General features: G+C 38.9%; 1 protein-coding gene across 2 annotated transcripts in view; it reads left to right on the top strand.

Annotated features, from left to right (window-relative positions):
• Window positions 1-20,518, top strand: part of DSTN (destrin, actin depolymerizing factor) — a 35,416-nt gene extending 14,898 nt beyond the window's left edge. For both annotated transcript variants that reach the window (XM_017512705.1, XM_017512706.1), the window contains exons 3-5: window positions 13,388-13,695; window positions 16,835-16,911; window positions 19,305-20,518. In XM_017512705.1, the coding sequence (XP_017368194.1) occupies window positions 13,388-13,695; window positions 16,835-16,911; window positions 19,305-19,414 (495 nt within the window). In that variant the 3' untranslated portion in view covers window positions 19,415-20,518. The remainder of the gene's footprint in view (window positions 1-13,387; window positions 13,696-16,834; window positions 16,912-19,304) is intronic.
• Window positions 20,519-22,237: the final 1,719 nt, after the last annotated feature.

Genomic DNA, 22,237 nt, shown 5'->3' with positions numbered 1-22,237 from the left:
TTTTTTTTTTGAGACAGGGTCTTGCTCTGTTGCCCAGGCTGGAGTGCAGTGGTGTGATCTTAGCTCACTGCATTCTCCACCTCCTGGGCCCACATGATCTTCCCCCATCATCCTGAGTAGCTGGGACTGCAGGCATGCACCACCACACCTGGCTGAGTCAAGCCCTCTTGTATGAAACTTTATGACGATCCTTCATTTTAGTTATTTTGACTCTTTCCAAATGACACTCAGAATATATATTTAAAAGAAAAGTTCATCTGAATCTCCCAAGATTTCTTCCTTGCCTTCAGAAATAGTTAACCATAGTTACTGTAGTAAGTTAGAATTGAAGTCTCCCTGGGAGGCATCCTTCTTCTTTTTTTTTTTTCCTTTTTTCTCTTTGACTTTGATATTAGAGACATTAGTCTGTCATTGTGTACATGATAACTCAGTTTCCTGATGACAGCAGTCATCAATAAAGCTAAATATTGTTTTCTGAGACAGAAAACTATGAAATATGGCCAATAAATTTGTTTACTCCAGACATAATACTTTGGTATTAAGAGAGTTAATTTTATGTGTTACTTTTTATCAAACTATTTAAAATAAAATTTAAAATTTTTTCAGCTTTGTTAGCCACACATCAAGTATTCAGTAGCCACACTTGGTAGTGGTTACTGTATTAGAAATGCAGAAAAGGAACATTTTTGCCTTATGTATGTGTTGATTTACTGAGCACGAGACCAGTACATGATGTATTTGTTCCCTACCTGTTCCTTTTCTCTTGCACAGTGTGGATTACCATACCCTCTTCCTTTCTCCTCCACTCACCTTTCCCCTTTAAATATTGAAGACCTCACAATCGTCTTTGGAGAAAGTCATAGGCCACAGACTGTTTCTGTGCTTCTGGGTTCTGTTCTTTCGGGCATATCCTTAACCTTGGCAAAATAAATTTTTAAATTGATGGAGACCTGTCTCCGATACTTTTGGTTTACAGAATTCACCTATGTCCTGGAAGCCCGGTTTGAAGTTATCCCACCTTTTCAGACTTAACCAATGTATACTTTACAGGTATTCATTGTTGTCTGCTTGTAACTTCTGCCCCTTCTAAAATGTGTAAAATCAACCTGTCACACAACCACCTTGGGCACATGTTCTCAGAACCTCCTGAGAGCATGTCATCAGCGTGTCTGTAACCTTGGCAAAATAAACTTCTAAATTGAAGGGAATAAAAAGGAACTTTGTATCGTCACAGAAAGTTCTATTGCACAGCACAACTCTCTGCAAGAGCAGGACTAAGGATTTAGTAAGTCATGACTTCAAAGTGGTGATGGGGGCGGGGAGAGTGTCTTAGCACTCATTTACATATGGTCACCTGTATCCTCTTTTTCAGTATGATGACTAGTCCAGAAAGAACTACTGTTTACCCTCTCCAGAGAATAAACGCCAGAATTCCAGGGGTAAGGGGCTGGCAGCAGGATGGTGTTCAGGAGGGAGTCTAGGAATCTCAGTGCTTCTTGGACTAATTTCACTCATTTTTCCTTATTTGAACTTCCATATTTCGTCTCTTCTTGTCCTGGTGGACAAGAAGAGTCTTGTCCTGTTCTTTTTCTTTTTAGTCCCATTTTTATAATTTCAGTGGAGTTTTGGTAGGGAGATGTATATATTCAACCTCCACCTCCTTTTTTTTTTGAGTCAGTCTCTGTCACCCAGGCTGGGGTGCATGATCTCAGCTCACCACAACCTCTGCCTCCCGGGTTCAAGTGATTCTCCTGCCTCAGCCTCCCAAGTAGCTGGGACTACAGGCATGCGCCACCATGCCTGGCTAACTTTTTGTATTTTTAGTAGAGACAGGGTTTCACTGTGTTGGCCAGGCGCGTCTTGACCTCCTGACCTCATGATGCACCCACCTCGGCCTCCCAAAGTGCTGGGATTACAGGCATGAGCCATCATGCCTGGCCTAGCTCCCCCATCTTAATACAGGACCTGTGAGGCCCTGAACACTGCTGTGAAGTAGAAATGTGCTGAAGAACTTGTCACTCTCATTTTATTTGTTGTCTCAGCATTATTTCTCAGAAGCATCAATTAAAATAGCCAGAAGCCCAAATACTTTGTCATCAGTCTTCCTGTTCCTGTTGGCCCTTATGCAAGGCATGGTATAAATAAAGTAGAATCGTGAACCCAGTTTTTATCTCCCCAACTCCTTTGAGAAGTTGGTAGAAGTAGGTAGGTTGAGAAAGAAGCTAATGACTTTTTTGCCAGTTTGAAAATTTGTGTTTGTCTCTAGTATCCTACATTCAAATATTTTAGACTTTAGCTTAGAAAAATCATTTTTAAAATAATTTTCTGAGGTAGTTAAAATATCTTCCATCCTGTTTTCTCTATTAATAATAAGGATTATGTAAAGTTTAGTTGGTGTTAATTATGTAGCCAAGGTCAGGTGTCTTACTTCAGTTTAGTAGTGTAGGAAAAGACCACCATTTCTAATATTTTGGTTTAGGAGGGACTGCTGTAAGTCGTCAGTGCATTTAGTTTTTGCACTGGTTCAGTTGTTTACAAAAATCAAATTAGAAAAATTTAACGCTCAAGTTTCAGAGGTTACTATCCTTATGCTAGAATTGAGAGAATTGTTATTTTAAGTTGTGTTCTGTCCTTTGCAACTGAAAATACCCAGTGTTCCATATTCTTTGTAACATTTACTTCTCTCTGTGTGAGTAGTATCATTTTTAAAGAAGCTTACACTGAGTGATTCTTGAGTAGTCAGAAAGGGCCTCAGATGTGTTGATTTAATCTCTGAATCATTATTTTACAAAAGCTCTGCCAGAGTAGATTCAGGCAGGTTTGAGAACAAGTTAAAAACTGGTAGTCAAGAGAGGGAAAATGTAGTGAAGTATATTTTTAACAGCTACTTTTGACATGGGGGTGGAGCTCTAAGAGCAAGCATTCTCCAGTGGTCACTGGTATATGGAGAAACTGAAGTTGTGGATAACATATCTTTTTAAGGTAATCACAAACCTCTTGTTATGATAGCAATCTATTTTTGCTCTCAAGATTTTCCTTCCCATTTGTGCAGCAAACTTGGTGCTTATATTCAGAGGATCCTTTAATGGTCTTTATTGTTAAAACCGTGTACTTGAATATCAATAACTCTTAGAAAATTTTGTAAGTAAAAACTAAATTTGATTTTGCTTTTTAAAATAAAGTTTAGATTTCTTGACAAATGAGCAGTTAAATCTAATAACCTAACATTTTAGAGAAATACTAGGGTTGGGCATGGTGGCTCACACTTGTAGTCCCAGCACTTTGGGAAGCTGAGGCAGGAGGATCGCTTGAGGCAAGGAGTTCAAGACCAGCCTGGGCAACATAACAAGACCCTGTTTCTACAGGAAAAAAAAATTAAAAATTAGCCAGGTGTGGTGGTGTGTGCCTGTAGTCCCAGCTACTCTGGAGGCTAAGGGGATTGCTTGAGCCCATGAGGTTGAGGCTACAGTGAGCTATGATTGTGCCACTGCACTCCAGCTTGGACAGCAGAGCAACACCCTGTCTTCCCCCTCCAACAACAAAACAAACAGAAATACTAAAAGAATGGGTCTGATGGGAAAGGATCTTTTAAGTAAAAAAAGTAAAGCAGATGATTCTATGTATTGGTGTTACAGCCACTTTTGTTTTAAAATTCAACGTGTTGCTTTGTGATAACAAATCCAAAATTAGTATAGGAACTCTTATAATAGATAAACTATGATTCAGTATAATTGCCTTTTTTTAAAAATTTGTAATCCTGTATATTTTATTTTATTTGAAATCTTATTTCCAGAAAGAGTCCATAGGCTTTGCCAGGAGTCCATGGCACACCCAAAAAATGCTTTTGACTTTGGGCCTAGTAGTATCAGTAAAATAAAATATTCTTATCACTACTACTTCCTTATAAAAATTATGCCTGTAGGCAAAGAAGCCTATATAGCAATGAGCTACAATTTTATGAATTTCATGAAATTGCAGAGCAGTCTTAGTAATCATCACCTGGAGCTTACTGTAAATACAGACTCTCAGACTCTACCCCAGATATTCTGAATCAGAATCTTTAAAATCTGCAGGTGATTCCTGTGGACATTAAAGTTAGATAATAACTGATCTAGTTCACTCCCCTAAGTACTGTTAAAGGAACTAATTTAATTCAGAGATATGGAATGACTTGCCAAGGTGACAGAGCTAGTTAGTAGGGGAATGTGGATGGATTGTTGCTCTCGTGGTTTTAGTGCTTTAATATATCTTTTTTTGGTCTCTGAGATGTTAATAAATTGCTGTTACTTTAATCATTATCTTCTTTTCATCCTTCTAATCTTTACTCCAGATTTCCAGTTCACCAACTAGAGGCAAAGATGTAGCAGAGCTACCAGCTTATTGAGAGTAGATACACAGACACTGGGAGAATGGTGTTTAGAAGGTCAGAGCCCTGGACAGTGTTGGGTCAGGCTTTAGGGTTAGTATTCCATGCTCTCCCAGTCTGCCTCTTGGTTTTAATTTTACTGTGTAAAAATCATTATCAAGAATCTAGGGACCACAGCCATGCATGGCAGCTCATGCCTGTAATTCTGACACTTTGGGAGGCTAAGGCAGGCAGATCACTTGAGCCCAAGAGTTCGAGACCAGTCTAGGCAACATGGCAAAACCCTGTCTTTATAAAAGATACAAAAATTAGCTGGGTGTTGTGGCATGCACCTCTAGTCCCAGCTACTCAGGAGGCTGAGGTGGGAAGATGGCTTGAACCCAGAAGGTCAGGGCTGCAGTGAGCCGTGATCACACCACTGCACTCCAGCCTGGACGACACAGAGAGACCTTGCCTCAAAAAAAAAAAAAAAAAAAAAAAAAATCTAGGGACCAGTTGTTTAATCTTCATTTCTTTTCTCTCAGTGCAATTTTAAGGATGTGGTAAACCATGGTATAACAATTTAAGTATATTCTCTAAATCTAACATATACTGTATCTTGTATATGTTTTTTATTATTTTTACGGGCAAAATTTAGTATTATAGTGTTACTAGCCATGAAGAGCCATACTACTCTAATATCTAAGTTTCTAAAGCCACCACAGTGGAGAAATTAAGGAAAGTGAGCATTTGGCATTATTAATTAGCCTCCTGATCACCATACCATCTCCTTCCTTTCCACCTCCCCTCTCCAGTCCAGTGATTGTCAAGTACAATTGATTACACTTATGCAATATCAACACCCATCACTGCCTCCTTAGCACTGCTGCCACTACCCTAGTGAAGCCCATTAACACCTCTTGCCTTGCTTGCTGAATTCTTTTAGCTGCAATGCCTACTGTAGTTCTCTTCCTCTTCTTTTTCTCTTATGCATAGCTTCATATATTTTCCCAAAGCACAACTCTGTTCCTCTTATTCTTTTTAAAAATATCCAGTCTCCAAACTCCTAAGCCTTCTGTTGGAGGCCTTTTTCATCTCACCTCGGTGCAAGTCTCCAGTTTCCTTCTGCCATATCCTCCTCTCATGTTGTATTTGCTGAATTCTCTTAGTCAGGAACAGTCTTTTCATCCTTTCAGTCTCCTTGTTTTAGAGTGCTTTTAAGTCGGCATGAAACTCTACCTAATGACCTGTCTTTCTGTTTAAGCTACATTCTTTAAATTTCCTTCCATGGGAGTTTATCAAGGAATAAAATATTGAAGCTTTATATATGCTGTCTTTATCGTCTCAATTAGTCAAACTAATGATTCATCTGACTCATCTTTGATTTTTATCAGGGTAACGCAATAATGAATAAGACAGACACAGCTTATCTTAAGGAACTTACAGTCTAGAAGAACTTGTAGCCTTCTTAAGGAGATGATATTAATTACATAATTTTAAAAACAGAGCATTGAAATGGTGGGAGGTGCTGTGTGGTAGAGATACATGATCTTATGGGACCATGTGATACTGGTTTTGACCCAGAAGACTGAAGACTTTTCTGCATAGTGAGAATTGATCTGACATATGAAGAGTATTAGCCAAAGAACTATAGGGAAGTGCTTTCCAGGCAGAGTATATGGTATGAGCAAAGATGAGCAAAGGCCCTGAAGTGGGTGGGAGCATGGCAAATACAGATGACTGAAGGAAGGCCAGGGTAATGAAATTGCAGTGTATGTGGACTACAAGATAAGGCCAAAGAGGTAGGCACAGCCAGATGGAGCATGTTAATTATTGAGCTGAGTGTGGTGCCTCATACCTGTAATCTCAACACTTTGGGAGGCCAAGGCAGGAGGATAGTTTGAGGCCAGAAGTTTGAGACCAGCCTGGACAACATAATGGGACCATGTCTCTACAAAAAATTTTTTAAAAATTAACTGGGCATGTGGCATGTGCTTATAGTCCCAATACTACTCAGGAAGCAAGGTGGGAGGATCACTTGAGCCCCAAAGTGCAAGGCTGCAGTTTGCTATGATCATGCCACTGCAGTCCAGCCTGGGTGACGAAGTGAAACCCTATCTTAAAAAAAAAAAAAAAAAATTGCTATTTTTTTTAATCTTCAGGTCAATGGAAAGCCACTGGACTATTTTAAGTATGTTGATCAGGTTCATGTTTATGTAGAGGATGAATTGGAGGGTAGAGGTGATGGGTACTTGGTATGGGCAGTCTTGTTGTATTAGAACTGCAATAACAAATTCAAAATCTCAGTGACCTAACATGGTAAAGATTTGTCTCTGTCACGCAGAGTCCAGAAGGGTTGGGCAGCCTTCTTCCATCATGAAGTATGCCTACCAGGATCATCTTGGTGGGAGAAAACAGAGCTTTAAGATCACTTTTAAGTTTAATTTAATTTTTGTTGTTTTAAAAACCATTTTATTGAGGGAGGATTCACATGTAGAAAGTTGTATGTATTTAGTTAATTTAAAGATCACTTTTAAAAAGCCAGGACTAGGAGTGGCTTATGTAGCGGTGCCCACCTTGGCTGTGCAGAACTCAGTCATATAGCCCTGGCTCAGCTTTCTGGGAACTCTGGGGATGCAGTCTTTCCTGTTCAGCCAGAAAAGAGAAAACAGTATGATGCACATATCCTAATCTCCCTCCTCTGCAACCAGTTGAGAATTTACAACAGTCTCGGTAAGAGGCAATGGGAGATTGGACTGAGGGTGAAATGAGATGAATGTCTTAGAGAAAGATGAAAATCCAAAGAGTAAGGTAATGGGGAAGGAGTTGTTAACATCTGTTAGGCTTGGAGCCTTATGTGACTACAAGAGTGGTATAGCTGAGAAAGGAAGACTGATTAGAAATGGACTAGCTTGTTTTTTATTTTAGACATGTTATGTATCGGATGTCTTTGAGACATACAACTGGAGATGTGAGATAGGAAATTGAATGTAAAGACGGGAAGCTCAGAAGAGCAGAAGTTAGAAGAACATGTAAGTCATTTGGCTTAGCTGGTTGAAAGCTTGAGCTTGAGTAAACTCTGAGGAAGAATGCAGTTTGTTCTTTCCTTCACACTGCCATCAGCCTCTGCTTTCTGCCATGTTGCCGGCCACCCCCACCCCTTGACCTCAGCTGACCTTTTAGAGGTCCCCAGAGCCCTTTTCCTTGTCCCTTTGGAACTCCCTGTAATAGCTATTCTGAATTGTTAGTAGTATAGTGGTAGATTGGAGGAGTGCCCTCAAACCGGTCCTACTCCTCCTGCCTTGTACTTCAGGGAAAATAGAATCTTTCAGACAGTTTTTGGCAGTATATCTTCCTTCCACCTCAAAACTGTCATTTTTCCTTCCTCTCTATTTTAGAGAAAAAAATGTATATCTTTTTCTTAGACTAACTCTCCCATCTGTGCTCTGGATCTCTGTTTTTTAGATCTCTGACGTTGTTAATTGCATGAGTGATATCTACTCTGGAATTACTTGAATCCGGGAGGCAGAGGTTATGGTAAGCCAAGATGGCGCTATTGCACTCCATCCCAGGTGACTGGAGCGAAACTCCATTCCCTTCCCCACCCCCCACTCCCGCAAAACAAAAAAAGGTATCTCCTCTGGAGCCAAATTGCCAGGGTTCAAATCCCAGCTCTGCTATATTTCCTCTGTGACCCTGGGCAAATTATGCCTCAGTAGAAAAATTTGCATCTTTAAGATGCAAATAGTGATCATAGAATTGTTGTGATTTAGAAGTGTCTGGCAGTAGTAAGTACTCAGGATTTTTTTTTTTAATCCTGAGTTTCGGCTCTTCCTCTCTTGTTCCTTCAAGTTTTTAAACATCTAGCATAGTTATATCTCCCCAGTCATAAGACAACTTTCATGAAGTAGCATTCAGTCTTTCCTTTTTCCTTCATTGTTAACCATCTTAGTTTTCTGTCTTTACCTCTTCAATTCCCTGTGGGTCCTCAGTCCATTTTGGTTGACTGCTGTCCCATTCCTCCAATCTGTTGAAATGTTCAGAGTCCCGGTTGCCAAGCCCAGCAGGATGTTTCATTCTCTCAAATACTGCACAGTTGGATGTTAATGACCTTCCTCCTCAAAATAGTCTCCCTTGCTTCTAAGGTGCTGCTTTCTTTCTTCTTACTTTTTCTTCTTAGTTTTCTGATTACTTCTTTTTAGTGTCTTTGATTGGTTTCTTTTTTTTTCTTTTTAGTTTTTACATACTCAATGTTGAGAAACTAGATTGGTTTCTCTTTTGCTGCTTAATGTTGGTGATGTGGGCTAGTCCAAGGTACGTATTAGGTAAAGCCTTCCCGTGAGATCCATGCTCATATTTCTGCCATTGTCTGGTCGTCTCCACCTAGATGCCTTGTACAATCTTCAGAGTTAAAGTGTCATACTGTGCCGTATTTCCTTTTCTGGTCATATATCGCAGTCTAGTTACTAATCCTGGGGCTTCTCTGATACCACTCTTTCATGTCTCATTCAGCTATATTGGTTTGACTTTGACACGTCCTTGAATGTTTTTGTTTTCAGCCTTACTACTGTAGTTCAAAGCTTGCTTCTCTGAATGTTTGTAATTGTCCCAAAAGTAGTTTTCTGCTTCCAGTTTTTGTGCCAGTTTCTCCTTCATACTATTCAGTGTTAATTTCCTCAAGCACAAGTGTCTAATGGTATAAGAAACTCCACAGACATCATTTCTGATAGAAAAAAAGACAAAATTCTTTCTTACTGAGGCTTTTAAGGAACTTGTAAGTTACAGCCAGATTTGGCTGAGATTTGTTTTGTAATTGCAGAATACACATTTACTTTGTTTTCAGTTACTGGTACGTGGTTGATTTAATTTACAAATCAATTTAGAAAGTTTGAGATGCTTAGATATTGATAGATGTGTTCAAATATTGGTTGATTCAATATAAGGCTTTAAATGTTGCTTTCATGCTTTTAGAAATTGGTTGTTGGGTCAAATGTGACTTATTAATCAACATTATGGACTAGGGCATTAGAGGCGTTGGAGTCTGTTTCTAGTTCTTCGGTTTTTGTTGCTTTGAATATTTTATTCATCTATTGCAAAGTGATTCTTAACTTGCCTAACGTAAGATACATTATAAAAATCAGAAATATACTACTACTAAAGCTGTAAAAGATTTAAGAAAAGTGCTCTTTTTAAGTAGGAATGTGATATCATTGTGTAGTTTGAGTTAGTTTCCTCGTCTTAATTCTGTATCTGCCACTTTATTAGAGTGAATGTTCATTTATAAACAGAATATGTGGATTAGATGGCATTGGAGTATATTACTTAGAGATCTTTAATGAATGAGATGATGAAATGGCCCAGTTACCTTAACATTAAGTAAATGCTAGGATCTTAGTGTATCTTTCCCAGAATTCTTGCATGCATTTTAAAGTCACAACTTTATTTTTATTTGTTTGTATAAATTTATGGGTGTACAAGTGTCAGTTTGCTACATACATGGATGGTGTAGTGGTGAAGTCAGATCTTTCAGAGTATCCATCACCTAAATAACATACATTCTACCCATTAGTTAATTTCTTATCTTCCCCTGGCCCTCCACTGTCTGTTACTTCACAGGCTATGTCTATGTGTACACATTATTTAGTTCCCACTTACAAGTGAGAACGTGCAGTATTTGATGTTAACAACTTTATTGAGGTGTAATTCATGTACCGCAAAATACAGTTCAATTCAGTGGTTTTTCAGTATATTCACAGTTGTGTATGCATCACCCCAGTCAACTTGCAGAACATTTTCATCACTCCAAAAAGAAACTCCATACTTATTAGCAGTCACTCTCCATTCCCCTTTTTTCTCAACCCCTGGAAACCACTAGTCTGTCTATGGATTTTACCCAGTTTGAACATTTCATATAAATAGAATCATGAAGTAGGTGGCCTTTTCTTTCTGGCTTCTTTCACTTTGCACAATGTTTTTCAGGGTTCATCCTTGTCATAGCGTGTATCAGTACCTCATTTTTTTAATGGCCAAGAAATATTCCATTTTATAGATATACTACATCTTAAAAATCAGTTTATCGCTAAATGGACTTTAGGATTGTTTCCACTTTTGGTCTATTTTGAATAATGCTGCTGTGAACATTTGTGTACAGGTGTTGGTGTAGACACATTTTCATTTCTTTTGAGTATATATACCTAAGAGTGGAATTCCTGGGTAAGGTGTTAACTTCATGTTTAACTTTTTGAGGAACTGCCAAAGTGTTTGCCAAAGCGGTTATACCATTTTATAGTTACACAGGAGCACGTGAGGGTTCCAGGTTCTCCATGGCCCCACAAACGTTTGTTATTGTCTATCTTTTTTATTTTAGCCCTCCTAGTGGGTGGCTCATTATGGTTTTGAAGTGATGAGGTATCTCATTATGGTTTTGATGTGCTTTTCCCTAATCACTATTGACGTTGAGCATTTTTTCCATGTCCTTATCGGCCATTTATACATCATCTTTGTAGAACTGTCTTTTTAAATCCTTTAACTGTTTTTCAGTTGGAAGTATTTGCCCTTTTGTAAATTGTTGAGTGGTAAGGGTTCTTTATTCTGACAAGTTCCATGTAGGATTTTTGGATGTTTTCTCTCATTCTGTTGGTTATCTTCATCTTATGTGTATTTTTATTTCTTAAATATTTGACATTAATTTTGGGTATCATTAATATTTTTTCATTGTTTAGTATTTAAATTCTATTGTTTATGATTTATTTTTCTTTTTTTAATTAAAATTATAGAGGTGCGGTCTCCCTATGTTACCCATGCTGGTCTCAAAGGTCTGAACTCACTCAAGTGATCGTCTTGCCCTCTCCCTGCAAAGTGCTGAGATTACAGGCATAGCTGCTACACCCAGCCTAAAGATACCATTCTTGACTCCGAGCATGGTTTTACATAAATTGACCATATGACCCAACAATTCTACTCCTAGTTTTCTACCCAAGAGAATTAAAAACATGTCCACACAAACCCTTGTACATGAGTGTTCATAGCAGTGTTAATAGCCAAAAAGTGGAAACAACCCAAATGTCTATCAACTGATGAATAGATAAGGAAAATGTGGGATATCCAAACAATGGAATATTACTCAGCAGTAAAAAGAAGTGAAGTAACCAGGCGCTCTGTCACACACCTGCAGCCCTTGCTACCTGAGAGGCCAAGGCAGGAGGACTGCCCAATTCCAGGAGTTCAAGATTGTAATGTGGTATGATCGTGCCTGTCAATAGCCACTAGGCTCCAGCCTAGGCAACATAATGAGACTCCATCTCTCATGTACCCCATTCTGCATCAGGGCTGAACATTCCAGATACTTAACAGCTCCCACCTGCTTAGCCAGGGAAGGGCTTTGCTGAGGTGTCATTGGCACTCTGCTCCTTCAGCTTCTTCACTGTCTCAAGGTCACTCCACAGGTCCCTTTTGGTGCCTACCAGCAGAACAGATACATTGAGGCATTGATGGGAGACCTCTGGGTACCACTTATGCCTCTCATTGGCATAAGAAGATGAGTTGCCAATGGAAAAACAAATGACAAAGATATTGGTCTAGGGATAGGAGAACATTTGCAGTTGGTCATACTCCTCCTCTTGGCCAGTGGTGTCCCACAGGTTCAGGCTGATAATTTGGCCATTACAGATGTCTGGGCACTGTAGTTACCAAAGACATTTGGGATATACTCCTTAGGAAAGGCATTTGTTGTATAACTGATGGGGAGGCAGCTTTTTCCTACAGTCACATCTTCTACAACCACACATTTGATTGTCTGCATTCCTCCCTTAGTCTGATCATCCTCCAGTGCCATTCAACCACGACTGGCAGAACCTCCTGGGCATCTCTTGTTCGGCCTTATAATTATTGCTTTAGAATAGCTAACAGGCAAAACAAAGTAGTTAATGAGGCATAAAAAATTATGGTTATAGTAAAGTTAATGTAAATAGCACATTCCTCAAGATGAAAAAACTAAAAACTGGTTTAAGATCACTTGTGCTATTAAGATCTTGTTTAATTGTTCCTTATCTCAGAATAGCACGTATAACATAGTGGAAAGTTATTTTTCTGGTCAGTATAATCCCAAATAAAGCTACTCTCTTTATTATAGCAGTAGACATTTTTAAATTTATTTTAGTCTTAATTTAAAGTTTGGAATTTTTTTTTTTTTTTTTTTTTTGAGACAGAGTTTCGCTCTTGTTACCCAGGCTGGAGTGCAATGGCGCGATCTTGGCTCACCGCAACCTCCGCCTCCTGGGTTCAAGCAATTCTCCTGCCTCAGCCTCCTGAGTAGCTGGGACTACAGGCACGCGCCACCATGCCCAGCTAATTTTTTGTAGTTTTAGTAGAGACGGGGTTTCACCATGTTGACCAGGATGGTCTCGATCTCTTGACCTCGTGATCCACCCGCCTCGGCCTCCCAAAGTGCTGGGATTACAGGCTTGAGCCACCGCGCCCGGCCCTAAAGTTTGGAATTTTTAAGTAAAATTTTAATGGCAAGTGACAAATACTGAATATTGATCACATGATTTTGAAATGTGAGTAGAACAAAGACCTCTTAATCTTTAATTAGAGAAAGAGATGCTGTAGGGATGAAAATGTTCCAATCTAGCAGCTATGACCATCAGTAATACTGTGTATTATGAAAGGAGTTTTAATTATCGTCAGTATACAGGACTGGGAAGATGATCTGCCTCTGGTCAAGGCTCTAAGCAACCTGTGTAAGAAGAAAATAATCCGGCACCTTAGGAGACACTTCTTCTAAGGTTCTAGGGTAGGAGAGGCTGCTATAGTTGAATCTTTCCTTAACCCTGTGCAATAGTGGTGAATGGCATATATTTGTGATCTTTTAAAAAGTTTGATGTCTAAAAGTAGTGATTACAACTCAAATTTCTAGTTTTTTAATTAGATTATATGCCTTTAAAATTTGAAATGTATGCCAATCTATAAGCAGAAGTTAGGATTTTACAATGAGCACAATAAAAATTGTAAGTCATTTTCTCATGTATTTTCTAACCATAGGCCTCAGGAGTGCAAGTTGCTGATGAAGTATGTCGTATTTTTTATGACATGAAAGTTCGTAAATGCTCCACACCAGAAGAAATCAAGAAAAGAAAGAAGGCTGTCATTTTTTGTCTCAGTGCAGACAAAAAGTGCATCATTGTAGAAGAAGGCAAAGAGATATTGGTTGGAGATGTTGGTGTAACCATAACTGATCCTTTCAAGCATTTTGTGGGAATGCTTCCTGAAAAAGATTGTCGCTATGCTTTATATGATGCAAGCTTTGAAACAAAAGAATCCAGAAAAGAAGAGTTGATGTTTTTCTTGTGGTAAGCACGTTAGTGTTAGCACTTGGAAAACCAGTTCCAGCACCAAAGTCATTTTTATTCAAGCTATTTGCAGTTGTTGTCATTTAATTTTTGTTTACAGGTTTCATAATGTTACCTGGGTTGATGTTTATGGGAGCAAAACTAAATTTTCACTACTTTCTGTCTACCTCTTATGTGACTCTCAGTAATTGATTTTTGTTGTTGTTTTGGTGGGGAAGGGACAGGAGGCATCCTCTGAATATACTCCTTTTATAAGCTAAAATTTCCTACTTCTTTTAAATTTCTTACTCATAAACCAAAACCCTACTTTTCCAACGATCCATACCAGGAGCCAGCCTTCTACTCTTTTAAATATGCACCCTTCACTTGTACTCTCCAGTCTGCTACTTTTGAAGAAGTTAGTATCATTCCCTCCCTGCTATAATTTGCTCTACATTTGCACTGTCTAGTAGTGTAGTCCCTAGCCATATGTGGCTATTTAAATTATTTAAAATTAAAAATTCAGTTTGTTTACAGAATGAATTACCACATTTCAAATGCTCAGTAGCCACATCTGACTAGCAGACACCTTATTGAGTAGCACAGATACAGAGCATTTCCATCACTGCAGAAAATTCCATTGGGCAGTGATACTCTAGATAGTGGAAAAAGTGCTATAAAGTTATTTTTATAGACTTTTTCTTGAAATGTTGTTTAGTTATTCTGGCCTTTTCAGGTAAGTCAGTATTTGAGATGAAGCTTTAGAGGAAAGTCACACCTGGAGCCCTCATTTATTGAATATTACACTACATTCCTTGAATGGCCAGGAATAGAATACTCTCTAGTTTCCGAGGGGAGGGAGAAATGGTAACATCATCTGATTTTTCAAGAGAATCCTTGCCCCTCTCAAAAAAAAAAAAAAAAATCAGACACGCCACTGCACTCGAGCCTGGGCATAACAGGGCAAGACTCCGTCTCAAAAAAAAAAAAAGATGATAACTCGAAGTCACACTTCACTTAGCCTTTACTGCATGCACTTGATTAAACCAAGTTGCTGTGAGGAATGAAAATACGAGATCAGGGTGCACGTATTCAGGCAGGCAGCTTAGAGTCCATTGAGGCTGGTACATAAGACCGAAAATTGACAATGATTTGAATGCAGGTGCATTTATTAAACTTTATTTCTACTACATGTCAGCTGTTGTGTTAGGGCCTGTGAAAACAGCTGTGAATAAAACAGGTAAAGTCCCTGCTTTTCTGGCATTCACAGCTCAGTGGCAGATAGTCCAGTTAATGGTTTAGGCTTTTAAATTGGCCAGTGTTTTCTTAATTTGCAGGGGGTTTTTTTTCTGCTTTTTATGTATTTTGTAATTATGAAAATTATTCATTCTTATTAAAAACATTCGGTAAATAATAGAAAAGGAAATTTTGTGTTAGTGCAATGGTTTATTTTGCACTATTGTTTTAAGAAAAGTTAGAACCTTATTTAAAGGCATTTTCTGTAACAAGCTCTGCCCAAGGCCCAGGGAGTAGCTCTTAAAGTAGTTTAACAGGTTGGTTAGAATAAAATCAGAACAGCTGATGCCTTTTTGTTTCTGACCTATTTTCATAAGACAATTACCCACTCTGTAGCTCAAACATCTGCCAGTCCTGAGGTTGCGATGGCTTTCCTTCCTTCACTGGACCTTAGGATTGGGAGGAATAAGCCTCTGAGAGACAGAGACTGCCCATTTCCTGTTTCCTAAGAATAGAGTCTCTGTTCACTAGGGTAAGGAGTATACTAGGTGAGGGCCACATGCCAGGGCTCATGGTTGTTGAATGTCCTGGATATATGGCAGCTAAATGGAATTATTAAATGCTCAGAAGTATTTAACTATACAGTAATGTCTCATTTAGTGACCATCAGCAGGCTCTTGGAAACTGCAACTGTAAGCGAAACAACATACACCAGGTCCTCAAATAACGTCATTTCCTTCCATGTATTTTTGTTACAGCACTGAGAAAAGTTTTGGTATATGTCATTTTGTTTTAAGTCACAGGCTCCAAGAACCGATTGAAAACGTTAAGTGAGGACTTCTGTACTGCATCTTCTCTGTGATAGTTTAGCAGTGTGGTATGAGGGTGGGCCTGCGGGTTGGTGTACAGAGGAAAGAAGGACTCGCAGGCAAGCAGTCTGTGGGACAAGGGTTTCTGTGCATTACTAATATTCTTAAGTATCGCTGTTGAAGAAGGTGTTGTGACACATATGCTGTGCCTCCAACACACTTCCATTTTCTGAGGGGGAAGGCGCTCAAATTTTATAAATACAAGATAGTAATAATATTGACAGTTAAGACGTGATTATTGGTGAGTTGCCGTTTAGAAATCTTTGTGAAAGCTTTATGTAGAATCATGACATTATACAAGTGGATTTAATATTTTTTCAAGAGAATTATTGAAACTTGGACTCCAAGATCTATAATTGAACATGTACTGTTGTGTTAGACTAAGATAGAGAACAGGTACCTGTGAGATCAAAACCTGCTGTTGGAATAGATGACGGACTGGAGAGGTCTAAGAAGAAGAGGACTTACATTTGTAGTTTATTATTTTTTTCTTTTATTTTTTTTGTTTTTTGTTTTGATTTATTTTTTAGAAAACAATCTGAAGCAAAGATGCAAAAATATTAGCATTTAATTCTGGGTCACACATACTTACAGATTATTCTCTGTTCTTTTCTGTATTTTAAAACCTTTTTCCAACTAGAAAAACTGTTAAAAACCTTCTGTAAATAAGATTATCAGCCTGAACCTAAGCCTTTATTAATAAAAAATGAAAAATTATTCTAAAGAAAAAGAATTGGTTTATACAGTGAAGTACTCAGTGTTGGTTCTTTCATTATGGCCACTTTAATCTAATTTTTAATTGGTGGCTGTGTTTTTCCATCACTGGTTCTCTTTTTTTTTCCCACCCTGGTTAACCTGAATGATTCTGTATTCACCTGTCTGTAGCATTTCCCCTCTAAGCTGCTGGGGAGGTAGAAAAAATGTGTAGTTACAAACAAAATCTCTTAAGGAGATTCTGAGGATTCTCACCTTGACACTGAAGTAAATGTTTAACACAATGTACGTTGTACTTTCTCTAAACCACTTTTTTTCATTTTTGGTGTCTTTCTATCTAGGGCACCAGAACTAGCACCTCTGAAAAGTAAAATGATCTATGCAAGCTCCAAGGATGCAATCAAAAAGAAATTTCAAGGTATGGTCTAAATTACTTCTGAATATATAGGGTATGGTGACCATCCAGAATGGGGCAGCAGCTTTTCTGAAAAGTACCTCATTTTCTTGCAGAGCTTCGGGAACAGGAGAGAAGTGCTGCTTGTTTTGAGAAAAGCCAAGGTTGAACCTGGCTTTCCATGTGTCTTCTACTTTGTGCTCCTTGCTCTGGGACTGCACAGCCTATGTTTAATAACCCTGCTCCCTTCACTTTGTCTATATATATTGTTTATTCAGACTGATTTTAAACTAGTTTGAGGTGCTGCCAGTTTTCTCACATAGAAGGTGGAGACTAATTGTTTTACACTGGATATAATAGTAAATTTGCTCTTGCCTTTGAATGTAGTTGTTATAATAAAGTTGCAAAAAGGAAGTGTTCCTAAATGAGAAAGGATGCTCTTTTCTCCAGCTTTACTGTTGAATGGCATGATTTTAGGTAATTGATTCATCTGTGTCCCAAGGAAAGTGCACCCACTCCTGAGCTGGTCAGTTCTATTTGACTTGCTACTGGGTGATTGGGATCCTGATGAGATGGCCTGGCCAGACTCCAGCCAGGAGAAAATGTTGGTATGATTGAAAGAGCATGCATGGGGCAAGTGCCCAAAGGCCTGAACTGAGGGTGAAGCCTGTCTAACTGGTGTGTGGCCTTGGCCAGAACTGCTTAACCTCCATGGGCCTTGATTCTCTCAGCTGTAGAAGGGGAGACTTGGTCTCATGTGTGCGCTTTAGTTTAAGAGTTTGCCCTGCTACCTTCCTGCCATGGCTATTTCCAAACAGCTGAGTGAGCCAAGGTCACAAGGGCTTGGCCTGATGTTGGTTTTGTTTTGTTTTATTGTCACTGGGTTTTATATTCTCATGATAGAACAAGTTGGTAGCCTGTTTTACTTAGGAAAACAAAATTCTTGCCTCCTTTCCCAAGCCTTGCTGCTGCATAGTTTATTGCCGGGTCAGGTTTTTGTGCATTTGGGTTAATGCCTGGCATCCCCTAGAAGTGTGTCACTGGACTGCTAACTGGTGCTTTTAAATGATTCCTTAGCTTCAGCACTTTTTCAGCCCATCCAAAAGTTTCAGAGTAGATTCCTTATTATTCTTATTCCACATTGCCTTTCAGTAAAGGCAGTTGCTTTGCACACTTGATTTGGTGATACTAAAAGACAGTGACCGGCCGGGCACAGTGGCTTATGCCTGTAATCCCAGCACATTGGGAGGCTGAGGCAGGTGGATCACCTGAGGTCAGGAGTTCGAAACCAGCTTGACCAACATGGTGAACACCTGTCTCTACTAAAAATAAAAAAAAAAATTAGCCCAGTGTGGTGGCACATGCCTGTAATCCTAGCTACTTGGGAGGCTGAGGCAGGAGAATGTTTGAACCCAAGAGGCAGCGGTTGCAGTGAGCCGAGATCACACCATTGCACTCCGGCCTGGGTAACAAGAGTGAAACTCCATCTCCAAAAAAAAAAAGAAAAAAGATGGTGACCACGCTACCTTTTTTCTAATGAAACCATCTACTGGCTTTCTCAGCTCAGTCCTGAGTAGCTGAGTAGTTCAAAAGCTGACCTACTGTGCTTTCAATAGCTTGAGAAATAAATGGTCTTTAAATGATGGGAATAACCATGCAGCGATTTAAAAGACAGTGGCTGTTTACAGAGAAGCTACTGTATGTAATCCATAATTGAGCTCATTTTTGTAGTGTGGTGATGTAATTTTTCTAAGAAAGGAATCAGTAACATATTTCACATAGTTTTCATTGTGATTGATTTCATAAATGTGTAGTGTAATATTGAAGAGCCAGCTGTTTACTTTTCAATACAGTTCACGAAATCAGCTGTGCAATAAAATCATTTGTATTTTTACTTATATTTTAAAAACCAAGAAAAATTTTTTACTAGACCTTTTTAGCAAAGTACAACATATCTGTAGAAAAGTACATGTCACAGAATATTGTAGAATGTGATGAATTTTTCAGAATGAATATAATGGTTATTTCATAATCTAATGACCAGCACCCCAGAAGCCTCCCTGGGATGGCTTCAACTCATAGCACTTCTGCCTGCCCCTTCCTCCTCAAGGTAGCCAGCACCCTGGCTTCTAACAGCGTAAGTTAGCGTGGGCTGATTTTTGTATGCTATACGTATACATATAATAGAATTATGCATTTTTAATCTGGATTCTTTCAGTGAATGTGTTTGTGAGAGCCATCTATCTTGATGCATGTAGTTTTGTAGTTACAGTTATTTATTCTCATTACCGTGTAGTATTCCATGTTTGTATATACCACAGTTTATCCAGATTATAACTGGTCTTTTAAAAGTTTAATATTAGAGAAAGAGGTAAACTGCTGGCATAATTCTAAATAGAATTGTTTTTCCTCTCTAGGCATAAAACATGAATGTCAAGCAAATGGACCAGAAGATCTCAATCGGGCTTGTATTGCAGAAAAGTTAGGTGGATCCTTAATTGTAGCCTTTGAAGGATGCCCTGTGTAGATCATCATTCAGTGCCACAAATTGAAAGCTTCCATGTTTAATGTTATCCTCTTGCTATATAAATAAAGCAAATATATTTAGGCCAGGGTCTCACTGAGAGGGGGCTGTCTTGTCATCTTTTAGAGTAAACTAAATATTCTATGAACATATGCAAACAGCCCTAAATAAATCTAAAGTCTAAAGTTTTATTGGTGTGAAATTAAATCCTTATTGGCCAAATGCCTGTTTTGATGAGTTGATTTATAAAGATTTTTGTTAAGCTCAGGATTTTTAATTATGCAGTTCTCAAAACAGTACAAGGCCATGTGAAGAGAATTACTATATCTTTATTAACCTCAGCACTTACTTTCTTTTGCTTAGAAAATAGCTCATCATCGGTTATAATTTTGGCCCAAATTCTTTATTCTTCCGTGAGCTAAGCAGAATAATGGAATATAGTATGTCTTCATAATATAACAACACTAATACACTACTAGTAAGATTAATTCAGGCAGTTTTACTTCTACCAAATGTGTAATGGAGATTGTCTCAAAATTGTGTCCACATAATCCACGCTGATCTTGCAAAGCACTATTTCAAGCACATCATTGGAATACAAGTAGCCCTGGACCTGCTGGTGAGCTCAACATTCACTGGTTGGAAGAGTGACCTGGCATCTTGGAAATCATGGTGTTTCTTCAGGAGAATGTGCAGTGTCTTGTAACAACAAATTATAATGCAAATTAGGGCTACACTGTAATCTGCTTTGTTAATGAAAATGATAAAATAATATTGACAAGCTAGGACACCTGTGTGGTACCTTTAATTGTATCTCCTTCAGAAGTTTGCTTCTTATTTTATAATAAAGTGTGGAAGAATATTGAGTATATGTTTACTCTGGGCCTGGGAGAACTTAATTTCCTAGAGCAGTTTGTTGACTGTGTGCAGTGGGGAGAAGGTACCATGGTGACACTCACAGTCCCTGCCACTGTTCACTGGCCACTTGGAAGTGGCCATTGTTAACATCACAGGCATAACACTTTGAACAATGTAGAGATGCACAAACAGTTGAACTTAGAAGTAGCAGTATTGGCTTTATGTAATAAAGGAAGCATTTTGGACTTATCTCTTGTGTAATTATTCATGTGTGAATTGGGAATATAGGATTTTGCCTTCCACATTGGGTAAGTCATTGAGGTTTGGGTATTTCCGGTAATTAAGAATTAAGGTTGGCTGAGTGTGGTGGCTCACTCCTGTAATCGGAGCACTTTGGGAGGCCAAGGCAGGAGGACAGTTTGAAACCATAGGTTTGAGAATCGGCCTGGACAACATAGTGGTAAACAGAATTAGCCAGGTGTGGTGGTGCACATCAGTAGTCCCAGCTAGTTTGGAGGCTGAGGTGGGAGGATCACTTGAGTCCAGGAGGTCAAGGCTACAGTGAGCCGAGATTGTGGCACTATACTCCAACCTGGACGACAGAGCAAGACCTTGTCTCAGAACAAAGGGTTACAAATCCCTCTGGTGAATAAGAAAGTTGGTGTAAAAGTTGGGAACCTTTTTAATGTTTATTACACTTAATCGTGTAAGTGTAATAAATATTACACAATTTATAAAGAATTCACATTTAAAATTTAGAAAATAAAAGGGATTAATTGTACATTGTCTTACCACACACCATCACATGGTTAGCATTTTGATACACAGCTGTGCATTTATTACATGTCAAAGACTGCATATTCTGTGGTGGTCCCATACAATTATAATACTGTATTTTCTGTTGTACTTTCTGTAATTCCATACATAAACACCATTGTATCATGGTTGCCGACAGTATTCAGCATAATCCCATGCTGTCCAGGTTTGCAGCTCAGCAGTAGGCTCTGCCATACAGCTTAGGTGTGGTAGGCTATGCTATCTAGGTTTGTGTAAGTGCAGACTAGGATGGGAAACACTTTAAGGTTGATCCACATGCCAGGCTTTTGTGAGACAAATAAGGTTATGTTTTAATCAAAATGCTTATTTCAGAATTGTCTAGAAAATAGTGCTGGCTGCTTGTCATTCATCCTGAATTTCTTCTCTACTGTGTAGCAGTCCTTTTAGTGTGGTTTTGTTTTTTGAGACAGGGTCTCACTCTTTCCCAGGCTGGAGTGCAGTGGTACAATCATACTTCACTGTGTCCTTGAACTCTTGGGCTCAACCATGGCTCCTCCCTCGGCCTCCTAAAGTGCTGTGATTACAGGTGTGAGCCACTGTGTCCTGCTAGTGATTGTGATTAACAGGCCACCAGGTAAGTGCCATAAGCCCAAGGTTGCCTTACTCAAAAGTCAGCCATGTGGATAAAGCCAGATATTTGGTCAAGGAGTTTTAGGAGGAGGAAATTTTTCCTGCAGTGTTGGCTTAAGTGTGGCACTATTGTGTGTGTGTAAGGTGCATTCTGTGGGAAGGATTTCGAACAGTATAAAGGGATGTGATTGCAAACATCTAGAACTCATTCCAGAAACAGTAAGATGCTAGTAGTTAGTCTCTATCTACGGCAACTTTTGAGAAAGTTTTAGTGGATTCCTGAGGCCCAAGAATTGTGTTAATAAGCACTCAGGGTGATTCTGGTACAAAATTAGGGTTCAGACCTCAGCTGATTGGTCTGGAACAAAACTGTAGGTATACTCTGCTTCCAGAAAATACATTTACCTCTGCACAAATGCTAACACATTGCAAAAATGTATTTGTGGAAAGCTTAGTTTCATCTAGTGGTTACTCTTGCCCTGGCAAAGCAGCAAATAAAGCCTCTGCTAATAATACAATCAGAGGTTGACTGTGAAGTCATCTCAGAGAATATTACTCCAA

This window comes from Cebus imitator, unplaced genomic scaffold (genome assembly GCF_001604975.1).
Source record: "Cebus imitator isolate Cc_AM_T3 unplaced genomic scaffold, Cebus_imitator-1.0 Scaffold475, whole genome shotgun sequence".
Classification (NCBI taxonomy): domain Eukaryota; kingdom Metazoa; phylum Chordata; class Mammalia; order Primates; family Cebidae; genus Cebus; species Cebus imitator.
Note: the sequence above shows the minus strand (reverse complement) of the source record. Positions and strands in the feature narration are given on the sequence as shown.